Below are 22,802 nucleotides of genomic sequence, written 5' to 3'. Positions count from 1 at the left end.
AAGAAGAAGATTTTCAGTCTCTCACCTTGTGTGTTCTCTTTAAGGGTTTTGTGAGTGTGTGTGTGTGCTTGCAAGAGCACAAGCTCTCTTCTCTCTTGCATCTTTTCAAAAGAAAGTTTCATGTAAGAAAGCACGGCTAGCGCAAGTGATCTAAATGCGGATGTCAACATGATTACGTTAAAACCATCCAAGATATCATCAAGGTTGGTTTTAAAAAGTTCATATATTTATCTTTGATGTTAAGTGGTCCAAGGTAGTCACAACATAAGCACATGCAACCGACGAAGAGACAAATCCGGATTAGTTCAAGTGGACTCCACAAAGATATGGACAGACAAAAAGGACACATTTGTACTACCAGGGCATTGTGAGCAAGTGATCTTTAAGGAGGGCCCAAGAGATTGTCGATGGTGGTTTGTAATCCAAGTGTCACCACGTTGTAAACAAATATATGAAGACATGGAAATAGCAAAAAATGAAGTAGAGATTGGTGCAGGCCATCAACAAAAGCAAGGGCTAGACGAAGGTATAGAGATTGAACAATTAGACACAAGAGATGCCTCAAACATTACAGGTGGTGATACTGAGGACGAAGAGCCAGAAACAAATGAGGAATTAGGGCCAGAGCTTGAAGATTTAGAGACTAACATAGATGCATCTTCTAGTCCTACACGATTCGAAGATGGAGGTATTTTCCTTGAAATAGATCTTCTTGAGGCCAATGATCTTTTTGAAGATGAGAGAGTTGATAATGATCAACAAACATGCAAATATTCTCATGACATACCGAACTTTCCTCTTTTTGTTGGTTACATATAGAGGTCTCTAACTTACGTCTAGATCTGTCTATGCATGCATAGGGCTCTCTATGCATGTATAGTGCTCTCTATGCATACTATGCATGTATAGAGGGCTCTACCTTATGCATAGATGTCTCTGCGTGTTCTATGCATGCATATACATGCGTGCTCTATGCATGCATATACATGAGTGCTATGTATGCATGAACATTTCTCTCTATGAGTTTTATGTATGGATATAGCTCTAACACAAACTGCAAATACTTCAACAACAGTACTAGCAATGTCCACTGAATACAATTAAGATAGCTACAAGTAGATCCTAGATGACAAAGAGACTTGCAAAGTGTATGAAAAATGGCAAAGTGTAGAGTGTAGAAATGTTATTGCTCTGCCAAGGTTGCAAATGTTGATGCTGATGAAGCTATTAATGATGAGCTCAAAGATGTGATGTTGACGATGGAGAAGGGGTGATGACCAAATGCATGCACACTAAATGTATGCCATTGCACTACTAAAAACCTAAAATCTAGTTCGAAATGACTCCCCCAAGGACGTTTGCGAATACCTTTTACTATGTGAACGGGTTGAAAACCTGAAATCGGACAAAGACAGTTTGAATAGAGTAGTTTGAACGGGCTAAAAACCTAAAATCAAACAAAGATAGTTCAATTGGGTTGAAAACAAAGCAGATTGATGAGAATGAGTGAAGTACAAGTGAAGAGACATGATAAGGTCACTTATACACTCACTCATAAGAGTGTACATACACATGCTTAGAAGAAAAACCTCTTAAGGGAAAGAAAAAAAGTGCCCCAACCCATTATTAGCCTACGTTCATTTACACATCACTACCATATAAATAGCTAGAGCAATATCGTAGAGCTCTCTAAATGGCTATAGCATTATAAGGCTCGCATCATAGGGCTCTCTATGAGCTCTATGCATGAGAGATTTGTGTTTGTATTTTGTGTCAGAGATTCGTATTTGAATTATGTGTCAGAGATAGATTCTTCTTTGCAAGCTTGTGTGAGAGATTCTTCTTTGCAAGCTCATTGTAAGCTATGTAGCCCACATTTGGGCTAGTTTCTAGTACATTCTATCGAACAAATTTATCTTCAGGACTATGGCTTTTTTTTTTGGTGATCGGAAGCAAAAGACGATTGAGAATTTCAATTGCGACTGATTTTTTTTTTGGGTGATCTTTGCGAAAGGAGCGAAAACTTTGGTAGTCTTTGAGAACCGAGGGCTTTTCTAAAATACACGTTGAAATATGGAGGAGGAGGCTGTTTCACTGGTTCAAAAGAACGGTGTTTCCTGACGCTGGAACATACGGCATTATACGATGCATCTTCCAAGATACATTCCACGTTTGATGCATTGTTCAAGGGGTACGCAGCTACGCTCTCCTTTTCAAGGGTTGAGGTCTGGTAGAGACAAGGGGGCTGTAATTAGGTCAACTGGGAGCGTGTGGGTCCGGGGGAACAACTCCGCAGACTCAGCACCGTGGCCTTCATTCAAGGCTGAGGCTGCCAGGCACATGCCCACAAGGCCAATGAATCTCTCTTTGTGCCGTTTGGCCGCTTTGCCCTTTCATTTTGTCATCCAATAGTTTTTCCGCGCGAACGCCAGCCACGTTATCACTTCTTCCCCCCCCCTCTCTGTAGCTGCCACTGCACTTTCCTCCCAAACACGAATGCCACGTTCTCTTCTCTTTTTCGTCTCTACATTCCAATCTGCACGGCTATACACTGCTCTCTTACTATCAGCTGCAAAATCGGAACCCATATCTCGCTTTCCACCGACAGCATTAGCAACAAAACATTTCTCTCTTTATTCATGGCTTCTCAGCAGCAGGTCCCCTCTCTCTCTCCCTCTCTCTCTCTCTCTCTCTCCCCTCCTTTATAGTTGCAATGTTGCATCATGATATTAAACTTCCTTTTGCTTCGGTCCCCCTACATCTTAGGATCCCATGTCAACCCCATCTTTGCAGGAGCAATACCAATCATAGCCAGCTAATCACAGGTTTACCACACCATAGGACTTAATTGAAGCTTGATTTATATTCATAACCAGTGTCAACTTGAAGTACGAGATGTGCTGTCTTAGTGTTGGTTTGGGTTTGTAGGTTAACTTAGAAGACCAGATTGTTATGTTGTAGGTCACCCTCCTTCCTCTGTGTATTGTTGCTGTGTATTGTTGCTTGAGATTCTCCTTCCTCTGTGTATTGTTGCTTGACATTGGTCCTTCATTCATTAGAGTTTAATATTCATCAGCTTTCGATGCAATGTGCCATGCAGAGGCTCGAAGCGTGGGAGTATAATCCTACGGACGAGGATCGGAGGCTTGAACATAAGTATTCTCCAAACCGTCCAGTGTCCGCGAAATGTCTGGAAGGTGTAACCGCCTACATATAATACTTACTTCATCAACGATCTCCGTCTTAGATTGTCTCTTTAATGATTTTTGTGAGTAAGGTTATGATGCTAGTATTGACGCGTGATTTCATAGTAGCTGTTATTTAGCTTTGCTCTTGTTGCATGCAGACTTGGGCGTTCTAAGCTGGAAGATCGATGTTGAGGATTTTGACTCTAATCCAACTCTCGAGAAGATCAAATTAGCACGAGGCTATAAGTCTTGGGTAGGTTCATCTTGTGCGATGCTGCCAGTAAACATGTTCCCGGGCTAAATTATCTTTTTCATTAATCTTTTTTCTTTCATGGGTTTAGGATACCGTTACTGTGGCACCTGGGTTAATGGAGAACTACGAGGAGAAGATCAGCCAATTCTTTGAAGAGCATCTCCACCCCTACGATGAAAGCCGGCTCATATTAGACGGCAGCGGTGAGGGATACTGCGCGTAGATTATCATGTGGTTAGTTATGAGATTAAGTTAACCATCGTTGGTCGCAGCAGCGATGGATATTGCGCATGGATTACTATGTTCTTAAATACGAGATGATGCTCATTGGCATTGTCCGCAGTACTGTTAACGGGTTAGTGGGGATTAAGACCGAGCTCGTACATTAATGTTGATCAGGTTTTTGGGATATACGTGGCTACGACGGAGAGTGGATTCGTTTTCGTGTGGAGAAAGGAGATATGATAGTGCTGCCGCCGGGAATGTATCATCGTTTCACCCTCGACACACAGAACTACATAAAGGTAAGCAAGGTGGATTAGTTCTGAGAGGGCAGTGTCTAGGGTCTTAATACGTAATGGTCAGCAGAGGGTCGTCATTGAGCATCTAATCCCCGCAAACAAGTAGAAAGAGTGTGGTAAAGCATCGAATTATGTAACTACATTACGTTAAGGACGTAAATGAAGGCATTGATTAGATTCTAAGAGTGTACGCAGTTAAGATACATTTAGCGTCTCTCTGTGCGATTAAGCTAACGTGGTATCGTGATGCAGGCACTTTTGCTTTTCACAGAAACTCCAACGAGGCTCGATGTGATGAGGCCCTACGGTGACGAATTGCAAGTGAGGTATACAATTAGAGGGACCCATTTGTTTGGATTGTTGGGATTTTGGCACTGTCCAATAGCATTGCAATAACGTGGAATTGAGATGAGGAATGACACGACGCAAAACACGCCATTTTGAGGATAGCCCACGATCGCACCACCACTCACACATGATGATAATGCACGCTTTGAATGCAGGAAAGACTACATGACCACCACCCTATTCAACGCTCCCAAGTGTTCCTCCAACATCCGCCATTGACGCCTCCTTGGCTTGGACTATTCTATTTTGGCCTTGCGTTTCCGAACCAAAAGTTTGTGGGGCCCAAGGGAGATTTTTTCTTCTTGGGCTCTCGAATACTTGTTCACTACACACTTGTGACTTGTCTCCACTTTTCGGTATGGGGTTGTAGAGGTACTTTAACAGGAGTTCCCTTCTCCTTTCCCACGACTTTACCATGAATTCTACTCAACTTGCACACAACATGTAACTTGTAAGTTGTGAGAGGCCACAAATTGTGGGAGAGTGTCAGAGTGTGCTTGATAGTTTGCATCCCTATCCGAACACCATCCAAACTCTCCTCCATTAAATTGATGCATGTTGGGGCTTGTGTATTTGTGGTCAAAAGGTTCCTTTGTTGTTGTACAATTCATGTAAACTTATTGCTATTAGTGTTATGGCTAGCTAAAATTATGAAGAGGAAGGTTTATTGCCATTTGGGTTGTCTCTCATGTCTATTTTTGTGTCAAAAAATGAGGAGGCGTTAATGTAGAACTACATAATCTTACTTTGACCTGATGATGCATGTATAAATGGCCTATTAAAATTGGATGTTCAATTCACCAAACAAGTGCGAAGCTTTTGGGCATGCTCTATGTTTGTAGAACAATACTCTAGTTAAAATTAGGCTTCAATTGTGTGCCTTCCATAATAATTTAACATGAAGAGGCTAGGAAAAAGGGTTGGTCTAAAAGGAATGAAGGAATGTTGTGACATAAGAAGAGACAAGCATTTCCAACATTTGGAAATTTTTTGAGGAATTTGATATAGATGGGGAATATTGACCTTTTTAAAGTCTCCCATTGCTAAATAGAATATTTTCAACATCCAAAGGAGTTACTCTTTCAAAGATTAGGGTGTGACAAACAAGGATATTGAAACCTCTTTGCTCATCTCATGCAAAATCTCGTGTCGCCTCTTATTTGAACGATGCTTTCAAATTTCGTGGAAAGTCAATATTTGGAATGCAAAATGTTCAAATGTAGTGATAGAAAACAGAAATAACTTATCAAATGAATCATTGATCCATTTAGTAGAAATATAGCACTTCATTATTATACCCTCTTTCATGCCTTAATAGATTCCTTATTAGGACAAATAGATGATTATGCAATTTCAAAAAGTTTTCTTCATTATACAATGTGCAAGTTCTCATTCTTATGGCTCATGATAGCACCAACATGCACTTTACTTACGTATGTAAAAATGCTATCATAAAGTTTTATGTCTATTTTGACGAGGATCGCATATCAAATGAGTTCATAATAGGGTGAAAACACAGTTCAAACAAATGGAAAACCAAAGCTAGACAACTTTATTGTCATCCTCTCTTGCTAGCTGATCAATTATAATATTGTTATTACACTTAAGTGCTTGAATTGGAAACGAACGATCACAATATTGTCCAAATGTGCCTCTATCGATTGTAGTTAATCACAAAGATTAGCATTATGTTTTGGAATGAACTTAACACTTAAAAACATACACTAGAAAAAGATCATCAAGCCTTAGTGGCAGCTTTAGTGGCCTTAGTAGACACATGATGAATGGTACTTATATTGTACTTTTGGTTAGAACATCCTTGCCTACTAATGCAGTGTAAGGAGTTTATAGCAGGGTAAAAAATAAGGCACCTTCAAGAATGTTTAAGTGTAAATGGGTTGGCGAATATATCTTCCCAATAAACCTATAAGTATAGAATTTGGGACGAATGTTTCAAAAAAATTTACGCAAAATGGTAGTTTCTAGTGTATTTTTGGTAAATCTTTCTCCAAAACCCCTAAAAATTGGGAAATTTTGGACGAATCTTTTGACATATGGTTTTTGTAAAATAACCTTGAATGTTTTTGAACACCCTTGAAAAATAGTCATTCGAATAGCCCCTAATTTTTTCCTTGGTTTGTAGGTGTATAATAAAATCTCAAGAGATATTCACCTAGGAATATGTAACGTAGTACATTAGAAGAATGTGGAGGAAAGGGTTAGCTTTAGCGTCTTGCAAGCAAACACACACGTACAAGAATAGATAAGCACACAAGAGAGAGGGATGACTGAGTTTTCTTCTATTCTCTTCTCTTCTCTATAAGAAGCATAACATAAACATAAGAGTATATACTATAAGGGAAAGTAGTCTCCAACTATAATGTAAAAGGTTGATCTATAGTATGAACCTACATGACACTATAACAGAATGAGGTTTTAGCAGCGAAAATAGCAGTGCTTTTAAAACTAGAAGTGTACAGAGATGTCGGATCCATTTCGATTCTAAAGGCTACAATGGGTTCGCTGCTATTTGTGCTGCTCAACAGCGAATGTACTGCATTTAAAAAAAAGTTGAGGCAGACCGGGGAGTCTGCACAGGACTCCCCAGTCTGCCCGAGCTCTCATTTTTCTTACATTAAAACTAACACAACTTCACATCATCATGGACAATTGTAATTTAAAACTTGACAAATACAAAAAAAGGACAATTGGAATTCATGATTTTAGGAATGTCAAAATTCAATTACAATACTTGGTGGAATTACATAAGTGTATGATTCCAAAAAACTCATATACAAGATAAAGCGTAATGAAAATCTATGGAGCTAGGGGCTACATTGAGGGGGTCTACATCTCATGCATTGAGATTATTATTGTTCCTACTCCACTCCCTTTACTTCTCACATTGCCATTGCTTATTGCTTGGACATTTGCACCACCATTTCTAGTTACATGATCCTAAAACACAATAAAACTAATGCAAGTGAAAATCTAATTTGCAAAAACAAAGAGATTTAGGGTTTAGGAATCTACTTACTTGCCAAGCACGGTCTCTAGTAATAACAATATATCCGTCATCTCTTAGACCCTTTCAAATAGAGCTTCCAAACCCCGTTGTAATGCAAAATCATATTCATCTTGCATAGGGGGTGGTCCACTGCTTCAAGCTATAGACATACAAACAAATGAACATTTTAGAAAGTTGTTATTTAAGATTATCTTCTTTAATTAAAAGATAAGATACAATTTGAGGCTAATATATACTTACAAATTTGAGATCTATCTTTGTGAACATTTGGGTTCCACTTAACCGATCCAAAAGTTCATCGATCCTAGGGATAGGATACTTATTTTTAATTGTTAATTGATTCAATCCTCTGTAGTCATACAGAGTCTTAACGTTCCATCTTTCTTCTTTTGAAAGAGAACAGAGGTGCACCCCAAGGTGAGACACTGGGTCTGACGAATCCTTGCTCTAACAGTTGTCTTAACTGCTCCTTAAGTTCTATGGCTTTAGGGACTGGCATTTTGTATGCACGCTATGCTACTAGGGCTGAGCTCCGGGGGTTAACTCGATCTCACGATCTACTTCGCGAATCGGAGGCATCTCAGTCAGCTCTTCAGGGAACACATCTACATACTCACTTAACCACTCTGGTTCTTTAGCCTTGCATTTTATGTCTACCAGATTTATCTTAACGACATAAACAGTTTGCCTCTTTCTGAGTCCTTTTAACAATTTAGAAGCCTTGACTAATTGCAGCACTGGGGATCCGAAAATTCCAGTTTCCTGAACTTTATTCCCGTGAAGGTCAAGGAAAGAGAGGTTTCCATTGACAATGAATGTCAGCCTGATTCTTATATGGAGCCAATCCATTCCAAGGATTCCATCATAGATTCCCAAGGGTAGGACTCTGAACTGGCACTCTGTTACGTTCCCATCTAGACTAAACTGAATAAGGTCTAACTCAAGGTGTGTGAAAAGAATCTTTCCACTGGCCAATTCCCCTTGCATAGGTTTCCCTGATTTTTGATTTAGGACTAACTTATGCAAACATCTTGGGAAAATAAAAGAATGAGTACTACCTAAATCAATCAAAAGCTTGAATTGCTTACCCTGGTACTCTGCTGGAGTCTGGAGGACTGAAAAATTGACAATTCTTCCCCTAATTCTCACTTGTGGCATAAATCTGTCCTTTTTCTTCCTCCACTTCCTCAGCTATAGTGATGGCTCTAGCTGCTGCAGTCTGAGGTGGAACTCTCTCTCTTTGGTTACCCTAATTCTGGGAGGGAGTTCGGAGACTGCTTTGTATGGAGGCTACGGGTTGGTCTGGCACTCTTCTGGGGTTGCCTTGATTTTGGCGCAAGGGACCTTGATTGGACTGATATGAAGGAGACTGTCTCTGAATTCTCGGACCCTGGCTTCCTTGTCCCACAGAAGGAGATGGGAAATCCTTGAGCTAGTGCCCAAACCCTTGACATCCGAAGCACCTGTCCTCTGCATTCTTGAAAGAGCCGAAGTTCCTGAGAAAGAGCTTCGAGGAAAAGGTCTTCCTTCATTCCTGAAACTTCCTGTCTCCATATTCTGATTGGGACCTTGGTGTCTCTTTGGAGGCAGAAGGTTGGAAGAACTTCCCAGTGTTTGGAATCTCTTGAAGGATGAGGGAGCTGGCTTTGGCCGCGGGACTTTAAAACGATAAAGGCTTTGGCGAAGTCCTTCGTCATCCTTAGGCACTTTACATATTTCCCTGTTTGCTTTTCAACCATAACTTTGAAATTCTGAAAATGAGTGAACACCTCACCCTTCTTTTTCATGAAGTATACCCACACTTTCGTCGTGTGGTCATCAATAACTGTCACATAATACCTGCAGCCTTCCATAGACATGGTCTTCATAGGACCCCATACATCTGAATGCACAACATCTAGTGCACTTCTGCTCACATTTCTGTAACATGGAAATATATGCTTTGTTTGCTTTCCAAATTGGCATGCTTCACATATTTTCTGCATACCTTCAACTTTAAACTTTGGCAGCCCTGTCACAATTCCTTTAGTCTGCATAGACTTCATTCTTTGCACATTCACATGTCCAATTCTTTTATGCCAAATGTCTGTGTCTACAACAATTCCTGAACCATTTGCAAACATCGCAGCACTCACTTTAGGCATGTTTACATTCAATGTAAACATTTTGCCCACTCTGTTGCCTTTTGCAGCCAACCTGCACTTGTCTTTAAAGTCTTCAACATAACAACCATCAGGGTTAAACTGAACCTACAAACCCTGCTCAATCATCTAGCCAACTAAAACCAGATTCTTTGTTATGTTCGGAACATGAAGTACATCTGCAAGGTACTTCACTTTGCCATCCTGCATAGACAATGGCACATCTCCAACATGGGCAATTGGATGAGCAATGTCATCCCCTGTTTCCACAAAACCTGGTCTTTCAAGGTTTTTCATCTCCTTGAACCACTCCCCATAACTTGTCATGTGGTTCAAAGCACCTGAATCAACGTACCATACATCATCTTTATGTACTGCTTCAACATTTTCAGACATGGCATTAACGACATGCTACATAACAAACAACCTTTCATTATCCTCATTGTTTCTGCTCGAGGATGCATAGTTGTTTTGCTGCAATTTCCCATTTTGCATGTCAGCCTGCTTCTTATAACAATCTGCCTACACATGTCCAGTCTTACCACAATAAAAGCATCCACGTGTATCATTATACTGCCTTTGCCAATTTCCACGACCTCTTTGACTCCCCCTGCCTCTGAATTGCCCTCTTCCACCTGCGTGTTGTTGTTGTTGTGAATTCTGGGACTGTTGTTATTGCTGCTGCTGGCCATAATTTTGATTACCTATTCGGCCATCTCCTTGGCCGCGTCCACGGCCTCCTCTACCTCGTCCTCTTCCTAAACTTGTGTAGAAGACCTGTTGCTCTATTTTTGTTTTGTGAAGACTGTTGGTCTTCACCCAAGCTCTTCTCTTCTATAATCAACATAGACACCAAATCTATGAAATTGGGAATGTTTTTCCAAGTCTGAATAGATGTCTTGAATGCCTTGTATTGTGGCCCGAGACTACGTAGACAGACTTCCACCTTACCATCATCATCTACTGAAACGCCAATAGATGCAAGGGATTCCACAATGCCCTTGATCTTCAATGCATATTCATTTACAGACATACTCTTTTTCTCCACAGTATGAAGTTCATTCTTCAACTGTATCTTTCGTGCCTTGGTATTCATTTTATAGAGTTTTACCAAGGTGTCCCATGCCTCCTTGGGGGACTTGGCATCCTGTATGTGCCCAATCATGGTGTCCTGTATACTGATAGAGAGCCAATACATAACTTTTCGGGCTCCTTGGTTCCAATCCTTGAACTCTTTCACATCTACAGACAGCAGTCGGATTGATCTCCGGTATCTCCGGTGCCTCTTCATGCTCACCTTCTATGTAGTCCCAGTAACCTTTCCCATCAGGAAATTTGTCAACCTGAACCTCAAAGCATGGAAATTGTTCTTGTCAAGCTTCTCAGCAACAATCTGGTTTATGCCATCATTTGACATCTTGCCAGACACACAAATTTACCAGAAACAGCGCTCTGGTTTATCCTACATAAACTGCTGTATTTTCTGTAGCGATACTATACTACACTCAAATGTCACAGCCAGTGCCCTCAATGTGCATACATACACCCAATGGCAACTATTGACCTCCTTGCAGCACACACAATGTCTGCACAACCAATCTATCTTCCTACAGTTCTTAAAACAGAGTTGTGCATAGAATCGATGACTTACCCCCCTCAGTGCTCGAAATCGCCTGCTTTCTGAAAAACGGAGGTCCTAACGCGCTCGAAACGCGTTTTCTACCCGAAAAATTTTAGTCCGATAGGACATTATAGTTGCCCTATAGCTTTACTCCCACGAAGAAAGCTCCTCTCAAGAAAGCTCCTCAATCAGAGATCGTTTACCGGTGCCTCCTGTAGAGCTCCCGAGACAAGGGTGTAGTCGCCAACACAAATAGTGGGAAGAGTAGATGAAGCTCTTACCCTCGTACCACTTCCTGTGCTTCTCTTGCTTGCAGCTCAGCCCTTAGCATGAGCTTGATTCCTTCCGTTCTTGGCCTCTCTGTACTGCTCAATCCACCTTTGCATACTCCCTGAGTTTAAGATGTAAAATTTATTGATCTTGTCTCATAAGGCCACATCCATCGTTCTCTCAATTCCTTTTCCTTGCGGCTCTTCTCCAACTACCCTATCATCCTCCTTTGTTGACCACAGTTTAGGCATTTCAAGGTCTAAGGTAAACTCTATGATGTACACTAGGGATTCTTGCACAAGCCATCCCATTGCCATACTTTCCCTTGGGAGAGCTCTTTGGATAGAAAACCATTTTAGTGTCTTCATGAACCTCTCCAAAAAGAACATCCAACGTGAATGGATGACCCCTGCCACACTGCCACCTCATCCACAACATGAACTAGGAGATGCATCTGTATGATTAATATGCTAGTTGGGAAAAACTTCTCCACCAATGTAAAGGGTGGATGCATGAAAGGGTATCAAAAAATAGTACTATTTTGGCAAAGAAAGATTGAGTACTAATGGTACTTTGAAATACTATTAACCATTGAAATGCTCTTTTCACACTTCTAAAAATATTATTTTCATGCTTCTTAATTAAACTTATTTTTAGCAACCCAGCCACCGTGCTTACAGCCATTTGGTAGTTGAGAAGTAATTGCCTAATTCTCTTTCTCAATTTGGCTCTTTTTTCATTTGAATGTATCATGTTCTCTCTCCTCTATAGAAGCTTATCTTTCTATGGTCCATGGTGGCCGCTCTTTCTTCATATGTTAGAGCACTGCTAGTTTAGCTTCCTACCAAAGCATTCGTACTCTTCCATGCACAGGCAGAGACTACTTATGAAGCAACTGCTACCTTTTCTTTGCACAGATAAAGAGATTTCTTATTAAATTATTGCTACTCTACTTTGCACGAAGAGAGATAGTTGTTCTTCAGTCCTATCTGTAAGTACTTCTCTTGATGTTCTTGTTAATTGTTCTACTTGCAACTCTCTACTGTGTTAGAGTCTAATCAATTAGTCCTTCTGTATTAAAGTCCATTTTGTTCTTTAATCATTATAATTTCAAGATTGCACCAATAATTTTAATATTATGTAGGTATTGTACCAGAGTGTCTAGTGCTCCATTATTATCTTTACCCCGCTTTATATTATAAAGTAATAAATCAGGTCCATGGACCAGATAGAACCAACGAGGATACATGATCTAAATTGCTTTACTTTTTCTTTTTTTTTTACAAGCAGGCTCCATGGATCACAAAGATTTGAGTGCACCACACTGTGAAGATTCTCACAATAGCAATTCAAGTGTCTAAGAGGCACAGGAAATCTGGAACTCAGGACAGCCACCTATCTCTGATAGAGGAAAATGTGTCAGTTAGGCCTGTCAATAGTACGGCATTTCAAACAAATAATGCTCAACGTTGATTTGGGAATGAAAGTTGGAGTTCTTAGGAAAGTTTTGCAACACCCGAAATGCGAGCTGTCATGCAAGCTACCACTCTTCCCATCATGGACATAAAAAGTGCAATTGTGGAGAACTTGAAGAACTCTCTTTATAATGTAAAAGGAGTAGAGAGCAAAGATAAGTTGTCTTCCAAGAGGGTTGCACTACACATGATTGCAAACAATAGCCCCATGAAATTCAGATAAGTGATAGTGAGGTTGCAAAGGCTTGTAACATTCAAGCTTGATGTTTGAAGAAACATCGGGTTGACAGGTGTAGATTTCAAATGGGAAGTGGGCACAAACTCAGGTTTGACTGTTTGAGTCGAGAGGTAGTGGACCTTGTGGTGGATTTTTGGAAGTGTAATACTAGGGTATCTCAAAATAAGAAAGACATTTGGAGAAATCGAGTCGATTGCAAATAATATAAAGTCCATCTATCCATTTTTTGGAGGTGACATCGGTACATATCTTCAACTTCATGCATGATTTGCCTTGATGTTACAATTTTCCTCTTTTTTCACATGTTTGAATCCTTTCTATTTTTTTGTGTTTTGTTTTTTCACATGCCATAGTAGCATCTCATTATCATATCAATATAGTAGAAGTGCATGGGGTAGAGTATAATTTCTCGGGGAGGTCACTCATAAATATGTAAGCATAGCACGTGGGTTCAACGGAAGGGGTTTTTCAAATCTCTTTTTTACAGATTGAATAGAAAAAGAGTGTGTTTTATTCATGAAAAAATTACAAATAAGGGGTTTTTTAATTAGGCCTTGAGGTAGTACTTACACCTCATATAGAGATTCGGCCTCCATATCTTGATCTTGAAAGATATGTTTTGAACGATGGAAAACTTGTATAACATACCACCACTTTGGATCAATTCGATCGGTGTGAAACACAACCTAATATCACAAAGCAAAAGGGTTATACTTTTACTATACTTTATCAAGATTTAATTTGGGATTGGCTGGGTTACTAACATGTTGTTGACAGTGTTGAGGTAGTACAAAGGTATCTTTCTCATCATTCCAAAACTTGATGGAATCAATTTGAAAGAACCCATTTGGATGTTTCTTCATGATTGCTTGAGCACCTCTATATATCACCTTGAACCATTTGACATCAAGATGAATAGAATAAATTCTCTAAATCCAACCTCAATGAATAGTTCCACAATACTCAAGATTGTCCTCTATGACGTTGGTATCATGTCTACTGACTCAACTTTCTTGCTCAAAAGTTGCCATCACACCACAATAAAATGTGTTTCTTTTAGAATCCACATGCTCCATGTGAAAGTGCCTTCCCTCTGACCATATTGCATTATAGAGTTTGTACTAACATTAAACAAAAGCATGACATTTAGTATATATCATGTGCATTGAACTGTTGAGATATCGAGCTCGTCTAGTGAGGCGGTGGCCACTGATGACCCGCCTGGGGGATAGGCCCCACACTTACACCACTGGCATGGTTGGTGAGATCTTGGGAGATATGCGGCCAGTGGGATGACAGGCTATGTGACAGCCATTCTAGAGACTGGCATAGTTATAGCGCCAGCTCATTTAGTCGGGTTCACACTATAGAGAACCCGTGTATGTATTTGGTTGAGTACCTTTCATATTGTGTGTACTCTTATCTTGTATATGGTGTGTTGAGTGTTGAGGAGAGAAGAAGAAGATTTTCAGCCTCTCACCTTGTGTGTTCTCTATTAGGGTTTTGGGAGTGTGTGTGTGTGCTTGCAAGAGCTCAAGCTCTCTTCCCCCCTGCATCTTTTCATGAACAAGGTATATACGTGAGATAGAGATGAAGAATGTACTTCCTTGAGGGTCACATCCTCTTGCATACTCATGCTCTTCTCTTGTGATCATCTCTCCATTTTGTGATGCCATCGATATTGCCATACGAAGCCATTCTATATTGATCACATTTGGTAGAGTTTCCAAGCTAGGTGGGAATGGCAAGCGTCTATTTGTTCTTCTGAAAGATCTTCTCTCATCCTTTCGTCTATTGATTGCATCCTTGTATATCCTAATCCACTTCTCCATGATGGGACTATTTAGAATGCAAAATGTATTCACCTTGTGGTGTAATGCTTCATCTAGTCTTTGTTGCCTTTCTTTTCCTTGAGGCGGCACATTAGTGATTAGCCGGTCATCCTCCTCATTGCTCCAAAATCATGGCATGGAAGTATCTATGCGAGATAGATATTTTGAGTTATACACAAGAGACTCTTGCCAATCAACTATCCCTTTGCCATGCTTGCTTCTAGCTTTGCTCTTTGTCTCACAAAGTCCTTTAAGGTTTTCATGAACCTTTCAAGAAAAAACATCCATCAAACATGAACAACACCACACAATGCCACTTCATCAACCAAATGCACCACAAGATGCAACTGGCTAGTGAGAATTGTTCTAGGAAAATTTTCCTCAATCATACACACTGCCTCAATAATGTCCTAATATCACACGTATTTTTTGTCTAAGCTTGTGTTGTTGTTTTCTCTTGGTTGGCTTGACGTTGTCGAGGTAAGTGGCCTTATTCATTCAACCTCATGTTTATTGCTCCCTTGTGGGTGGTGCCGGGTTTAGGAACTGGACTTATGCATAGAGATATGGGGCATTGTTATATGCCATCTAGAATGCTCCTTATGTCAGGTTAGGAGTGATTATATGCCGAGTAGGTGGTTATGCTGGAGGGGGAGCCCTCGATCTTCTCACTATCCTTATCTTGTAAAAGAGGAGTTGCCTTTGGCTTTAATAGTGGGGAGCATGTGAAAAGTCCTCAGAAGCTATCATCCAAAAGGGGCACTATCCACCCTACTTGTCTAAGAAGTATTGTAGGAGGTCTTAACAATGTTCTAATATCACATGTTGTATTCTTTGTCTAAGCTTTAAGTATGGCTAGGGTCAATTGACCCATCACAAGACCCCGATGTGGCCAATCTGCTATCCATTATAAATGAACGATATGGGCAGTAAGCTTGGTCTCAGTTTACACAGACACAGGCATGGTTCCATCAAACCTTTTCACATACACAAAGTTAATCTTTTATACATTCTATAAGTCTTATATTTTAATCTTATTTGCAGGTGGGCTTACAGTCGGGTCAATCAACACCATGGGAGCAAACTGCCCCACTTGGCCAGTCGACGTTGTGGGGGAAATCTACCCCACTTGCTCAGTCAAGGCAGACCACGCCTTTGATAGGCACGGGGCCGAGTGGTGCAAGCCCATCACGATATGGTTGTAATGAGCCTACACCACCTTCCTCTACTAGACCCACCCCCGCTCCCTCACGTCCGTCTTCACCAACATGATGACGATGGCATAGTAGGGAGTCTGGGGGGTAGTAGACGTGCTAGCAGGGGGGAGCAAGCTGCTTTTTCTTTGGCAAAAGTAGCACTAGGTCTCCCGATGCGTCTCCCCCAGGGGGCTCTTCATCTACACATTATGAGCCAACCCCCAGGATACCCATTCCACCGTTCAATCCACGCCTCCCACCATACAACCTGGATGTGGATGGTGCCCTCATGATGGATGCACAAGGAAAGCAAGTCATGAAGCATATGCATGTACTTGCGAACCTGGAGTTCGTGAACTCCTTCAAAAAGTAGAAAGCACAAGATGAACTTTCTAAGCAATACGTTATCGATGTTGTTAAGTCGGAGTTCCCCGTGCCACATGCTGGTCTTTGCTTCTCCGAGGAGTGGATGAAGAGGAAGATCAAGTTATTTCTCTCTAATAGGAGAGCAAATATCAAGAGAGCAGCAAAGAATAATTTGGAGAAGCCTAGCGCATGTACGGCCAAGGAGTGGAGGCACGCATGCAGCTTCGTGAGAAAGCACGCAGGTGCTTTCCATAAGAAGTGGCAACGAGTGCTTTCCTGACTACGGAAGCAAAGGACTTCGCACTTCAGCTTTGGCAAGAAATCCTCCTTTCTTACTCGTTTCATAAGTTATCATTTATTCTCTTTTTTTATTTCGTTTTGTACTATATTGTTTTCTTGAAATAATTGTATATTTTCTTAATTGTTTTTTGTAGAGGGAGGTTATTGGGCGTGACCCAACAAAGTAGGACTATGACTATGGGTATAGAGACCCCCGTCCGTAATTGTGGGCATGGATGCGTATGCGAGGTGTACGCTTGGATGAGTCCATTTTGGGGACTCAAGTAGATGAGGTAAGTGAGCCTAAACCATTCTCTTTCCTACGTCAAATTGTATTTTAATGCTCTTGCTTTCCTCACACTTGATGGCATGTATGTAGGATGAGGGGGGGAAGAAGAGGAGGAGGATCTAGATTATCAGCAAGTGAAGAGGATGAGGAAGCGAATGATGAAGATCACTCAGAATCCAATGAGGATTCCAGTTATTAGACACCTCTTCATTGTAAAAACTTTTTATATATATGGCCAAAGGCCCAACAATTTATGAAATATAATAACTTTTTGGGCTCAATTGCATTCTCTATTGCCATATATATAGGCAGTGATGTGTGTGAACACACTTAGGACCGCCGAGGCACTTTTTCCCTCTTTAGGAGGTTTTTTCCCTCAGCTTGTATATACGCCCATTATTCTAGGGCTAACTTATCTTTGTACATTGACACAATCTAATACACTGTGTGTTGTGTACATTCTTGCTTCTTCTTCTTCTCCAAGCTTTGTGTGCTTTTTTGCAACCCTAATTCCAACAATTGGTATCAGAGCAGGCATCGGCTCCTAGGGCCACGTCGCTAGCACCCCTCCGACTCACATTCTCCGATTGAGGTGAGCTTTCACGAGCACTTGTTGCAGGTCCCTATACGCAAAAGATAAGCGCATAGGAGTATGCGTTCTCAGAAATTGCATCTTAGGTCGTTTCGGGCTCTGTTTTTGCATTACAAGTTCTGTACATGTGTTTTAGTCATTTTGTGCAGAAACTTTGACAGTGCAGTTTTCTGTAAAACAGGCATACATATTCTATTGTGGACCGTGCTACATAGCACGAGTTGTTTTCTGTTCAGTCTTTGCTTCATTTACAGGTAGCTTTTGCATCAGTTTCAGTCAGTGGGAGCCATGGCTGATAACAGCAATGATGTATTTCGCATGTTGTCTGCTGATGACAAATTGGATGGAGACAGCAACTACCCACTTTGGGCATACATGATGTAGCATGTTTTGGTTGCAAAAGGAGTGTGGAACATTGTGCAGGGTATGGATGTACGTCCAGGTTCTGTGGATGTAAGATCTGTTGAGGATGTTGCAGGTTCTAGTAGCTCTACTATTGCTGCTGTTTTACCCACTGCTAAACAAGCTCGTTGGGATGGTAAAGATGCGTAGGCTCATGCCTTGATTGCACTTTCTGTCAAATGTAACATCACTCCACATATTCATTCAGCTAAAACAGCAAAACAGGCTTGGGATATTCTAGCTGGTTTGTATATGCAGGTCGTAACGAGGCAAAAATCTCTTACCTGTGTAAAGAGCTAGAATCGAAGATTATGCAGGAAGATGATGACATGAATGTTTTTCTTGCTGAGATTAAAGATCTCAAGGAACAGTTGATTTTTGCAAGTGAGAATATTCTTGATTATTCTCTTGTGCAGACTGTTCTTGATGCTTTACCTAAGTCATATCAGACTTTTGCTTCCACGTGGAGACTTGTTACTGAGGACAGACCTGATGTTGCCAAGTATGATACTTTAGTCAACAAGCTCTTGCAAGAAGCGCAGTCGAGGCAAAACAGGGCTAGGCAGCGTGCAGTTGATCAGGCATTTGTTGCTGCCCAGCAGAGAAGAAGTGGTAAGGCAGCCCCTTCCACTATTTCTTCTCCTATTAGTAGGTCTGTAACTTCTTCTCCTTCCATAGGTGGTAACAATAGGTCTGAGAAGGCTCTTGATAAAGGCAAGAAAAAGATCAGGTGCAACAATAGGTCTGAGAAGGCAAGAAAAAGATCAGGTGTGCAACTATTGTAAGGCAACTGATCATGTCATTAAGAATTACCCTAAGCTAAAGGCTAAAGAGGCAAAGAAGAAAGAGTCAAATGCAGCCACAATAGCGGATGCTTCTACAAATGCAGATTCTACAAATGTTGTGTAGGATACAGAATGGGCGCTTAGCGTGTATTGCCAGTATGACCCATCTGTACATGATGCATGTTTTGGCAGTTTCTGTTGACTCTGATGTATGGTATTTTGACAGTGGTACTACAAAGCACATTACCTCGCATCGTGATATGTTCACTTGTCTTGAGGCCTTGTCTTGAGGCTGTCTCTAATGGGAATACTGTCACATGTGCCAATAATGCTTCTTATCCAGTGAAGGGCATTGGTAAAATTATGCTTACTACTGTAAATGGCAACGCTTTCACACTTTCAGATGCTTTGTATGTGACAGGGATAAAGAAGAATCTATTGTCTGTCTCTGCGCTTGCTAGACTTGGACTTGTAGTCGAATTTGTGGATGACAGATGTACTGTACATGATTTGACTTCTGGTGATACGATTATTGCATCTGGCACCTTGTTTCGTGGGCTGTATAGGCTCAATTCTTATGACAAGTGTGTGGAAGATTCAGCAAATGCAGTTTCTGATGAAAAGGCAGTTTCAGATGCAAAACTATGGCATGCTCGTTTTGGTCATCTGAACTTTGCTAGTTTTCTGTGTTTGCAGAAATTTGATATGGTTGCTTCATTGCCCCCTCTTGAGGCACCATTGAAACATGTTTGTGAAGGCTATATTTTGGGCAAAATGCAGCGTTCTGCGTTTCCAAAGGATGGTTCTGTGCGGGCCACTCGCAAATTGCAACTTGTACATAGTGATGTATGTGGGCCTATGCAAACTTCGTCATTTGGTAAACACTTGTACTTCATGACTTTCATTGATGATTACTCAAGGCATGCATGGGTATATCACTGAAGGCATGCATGGGTATATCCACTGACGGCAAAGTCCGAAGTGTTTTTGTGCTTCAAACAATTTTTGCTTTGGCTAAAAATGTATCCAATTGTACTATGGACACCCTCCGTTCTGATCGAGGGGGGGAGTACATGTCTAAAGAGTTTGATGCATTTCTGGCTAGTCGTGGGATAAAACACCAATGTACAGTGCCGTATACCCCTCAGCAAAATGGTGCTGCTGAGAGAAAAAACAAGTCACTTATGGAGATGGCACGATGTATGGTCAAGAGCCAAGCTTTGCCACATGCATTTTGGCTTGAGGCTGTCATGTGTGCTGCATATGTACTCAACAGGTGTCCCACTAAGGCCTTGCAGTCTGTTACTCCATACAAAGCTTGGCATGGTAGGAAGCCTTATATTGGTCACTTGCATGTCTTTGGTTGCTTGGCCTATGCTTTAGTGTCTATGCAACAACGTAGAAAATTGGATGATAAGACTGTCAAATGCATTTTTATTGGTTACAATGCTGAGAGCAAGGGTTACAGATTGTATCATCCACAGTCAAAGCATATCTTGATTAGTCGAGATGTTGTTTTTGTGGAAGATGCTATGCAGCCTTTGTTATCATGTACCAAAGAGACAGGTATGAGCTCACGGGATGTATTTGATACGTTGTTGCCTCTGTTTACAGGTGGGAATTCAAATGTAAGTCCTAATGAGGCAAATATTCAGCCTATGCAGATTTCAAACGACATCATAGATCAGCCTATTTCTGATGCAGATTTACAGGATGTAATTTATGAGGATAGGGCTGAAAATGAGCAGGCTAGAGGTATGCCTAAATGGCTAGTGTAAACCTTGCGTGATAGTAAAATTGATGCACCTATGTCTAGTCGTACTCATTCAGGTTTTCAGCATGCCTCTTATGCATCAAATTGTTATGCTTTGGCTGTGTCTAGTATGTGTGAAGAGGAAGAACCTCTTTCATTTGATGAGGCACAAAAATCAGAAAATTGGTTGGCTGTAATGCAAAGTGAATATGATGCTATAATGAAGAATGGTACATGGTCTTTATGTGATTTGCCTATTGGTAAAAAGGTCATTGGATGTAAGTGGGTTTTTAAGTTGAAATGAAAGCCAGATGGCAGTGTTGATCGCTATAAGGCTAGACTTGTTGCAAAGGGTTATGCTCAAGAAAAGGACATTGATTTTGATGAGACCTTTGCTCCCACTTGTCGTATGACTACCATTCGTAGCATTTGTGCATTGGCAGCTCATAATGGTTGGAATGTACATCAGTTGGATATAAAGACTGCGTTCTTGAATGGAGTTTTGCATGAGGAGGTGTATGTATCGCAGCCTCGTGGTTTTGTTCAAAGAGGGCAGGAAAACAAAGTGTGCAGGTTGAAAAAGGCTTTATATGGTTTAAAGCAAGCTCCACGAGCTTGGTATGAAAAGATACATGCATATTTGACTGCACATTGTTTTTAGAATAGTCCAACAGAAAGCACTTTGTATGTTAAACGTGTGGATGATGTACATCTCATCATTGCTCTCTATGTCGATGACATGCTACTCACAGGACCAAATGAGAGTCATATTGCTGATTTTAAGGCTGATTTGAGTGCCTCTTTTGAGATGTCATATTTGGGGCATTTGCATCATTATTTGGGGATACAATTTAAGCAGTGTGATGGAGGTATTGCTTTGTGTTAGACAAAGTATATTGAGACATTGTTGCGGAGATTTGGCCTTGAAGATTGCAAGCCTATTGCTACTCCAATGGAGACAGGTTTGAAGTTGTCTTCATGATGCTAGAGATCACTTTGATGTCACACTCTATCAGACAGCTGTTGGTTGCCTCATTTATGTATGCATTACGAGGCCGGACATTCAGTCTCATAGGTGAGCAGGTTTATGCATAGCCCCAAGGTCTCAGCATTGGAAGGCAGTTAAATGCATCTTTCGCTACTTGAGTGGCACCATACATCTTGGGTTGTTTTATCCCAAGGGGAGATCATTGCCACCAGATTTACATGCTTTTTCGGACTCAGATTGGGCTAGTTGCTATGACATAAGAGTGTCCACAAGTGGTTTTTGTTGCATGCTCGGTAGCTCATGCATATCTTGGTTGAGCAAGAAGCAACCTACTATGGCCACTTCTAGTTGTGAGGTGAGTACAGGGTAGCTTTCACAGTGACGATTGAGTGTGTGTGGCTCAGACGGCTTATGGTGGCTGGCTGACTTGGGTGTTGGACAGGAGTCTGCCACCTCTATCTACACTAATAGTCAGAGCGCATTGGCACTCACGAGAAACCCAGTTTTTCATGCTCACACAAAGCACATTGAGGTGCATTATACTATGTCAGGGAGAGACTCTCAGCAAGAGAGATCAGTTTGGCATATGTGCCAACACAGGACAACCTCGCCGATCTTTTCACAAAGGTGCTTCCTCGTGAGAAGTTTGAAGATTTCCGCAAAAAAGCTTTGGGCTTGCTCCCCTTTGTGGACTAATCTGCTTCAGGCATGGCACTTCCCTATATATGAGTGCCAGCTCTCGTTCACACCATCACTCCCAGGGAGATTTATTGCCATATATATAGGTAGTGATGTGTGTGAACACACTTAGGACCGCCGGGGTACTTTTTTCCTCTTTAGGAGGTTTTTTCCCCCGGCTTGTATATACGCCTATTATTCTAGGGCTAACTTATCTTTGTACATTGACACAATCTAATACACTGTGTGTTGTGTGCATTCTTACTTCTTCTTCTCCAAGCTTTGTGTGCTTTTCTGCAACCCTAATTCCAACATTCTCCACAATGTATGTGTTTCTTATATTTGTGTTTGTGTTATAAATCTGAAACTGTGACTCTGTTTTAATTTAAGAAAAAGAGCTGGGGCAAACTAGGGAGTCCTATGCACACTTCCCAGTCTACCCCAGTTCTTTTTTGCTGTGTAGAGCATTCGCTGCTTATAGCAGCAGAAATAGAAGTCGCTGCTCAACAGTGAAATATCACTTACTGAGCGAAATTCACTACTGATGAGCAGCGAACCC

The 22,802-nt window shown here is 41.1% G+C and overlaps 1 protein-coding gene across 2 annotated transcripts; it reads left to right on the top strand.

Annotated features, from left to right (window-relative positions):
* The first annotated feature begins 2,391 nt into the window (after positions 1 to 2,391).
* LOC147605255 (uncharacterized) lies at positions 2,392 to 5,005 on the top strand. 2 transcript variants are annotated; one of them, XM_086793999.1, is made up of 7 exons: positions 2,396 to 2,657; positions 3,101 to 3,197; positions 3,347 to 3,441; positions 3,530 to 3,644; positions 3,841 to 3,965; positions 4,215 to 4,288; positions 4,466 to 5,005. In XM_086793999.1, the coding sequence occupies exons 1-7, from the start codon at positions 2,640 to 2,642 to the stop codon at positions 4,527 to 4,529; spliced, it is 588 nt and encodes a 195-aa protein (XP_086650125.1). In that variant the 5' UTR covers positions 2,396 to 2,639; the 3' UTR covers positions 4,530 to 5,005. The 2 variants fall into 2 exon arrangements, with proteins under 2 accessions (XP_086650124.1, XP_086650125.1); XM_086793998.1 differs by having other exon boundaries at positions 2,392 to 2,657; positions 4,215 to 5,005.
* The last annotated feature ends 17,797 nt before the right edge of the window (positions 5,006 to 22,802 follow it).

This window comes from Cibotium barometz, chromosome 60 (genome assembly GCF_041138505.1).
Source record: "Cibotium barometz isolate CiBa-2024 chromosome 60, ASM4113850v1, whole genome shotgun sequence".
NCBI classification, from domain to species: domain Eukaryota; kingdom Viridiplantae; phylum Streptophyta; class Polypodiopsida; order Cyatheales; family Cibotiaceae; genus Cibotium; species Cibotium barometz.
The sequence above is the reverse complement of the archived record's forward strand: the minus strand, read 5'-3'. Positions and strand labels throughout refer to the sequence as shown.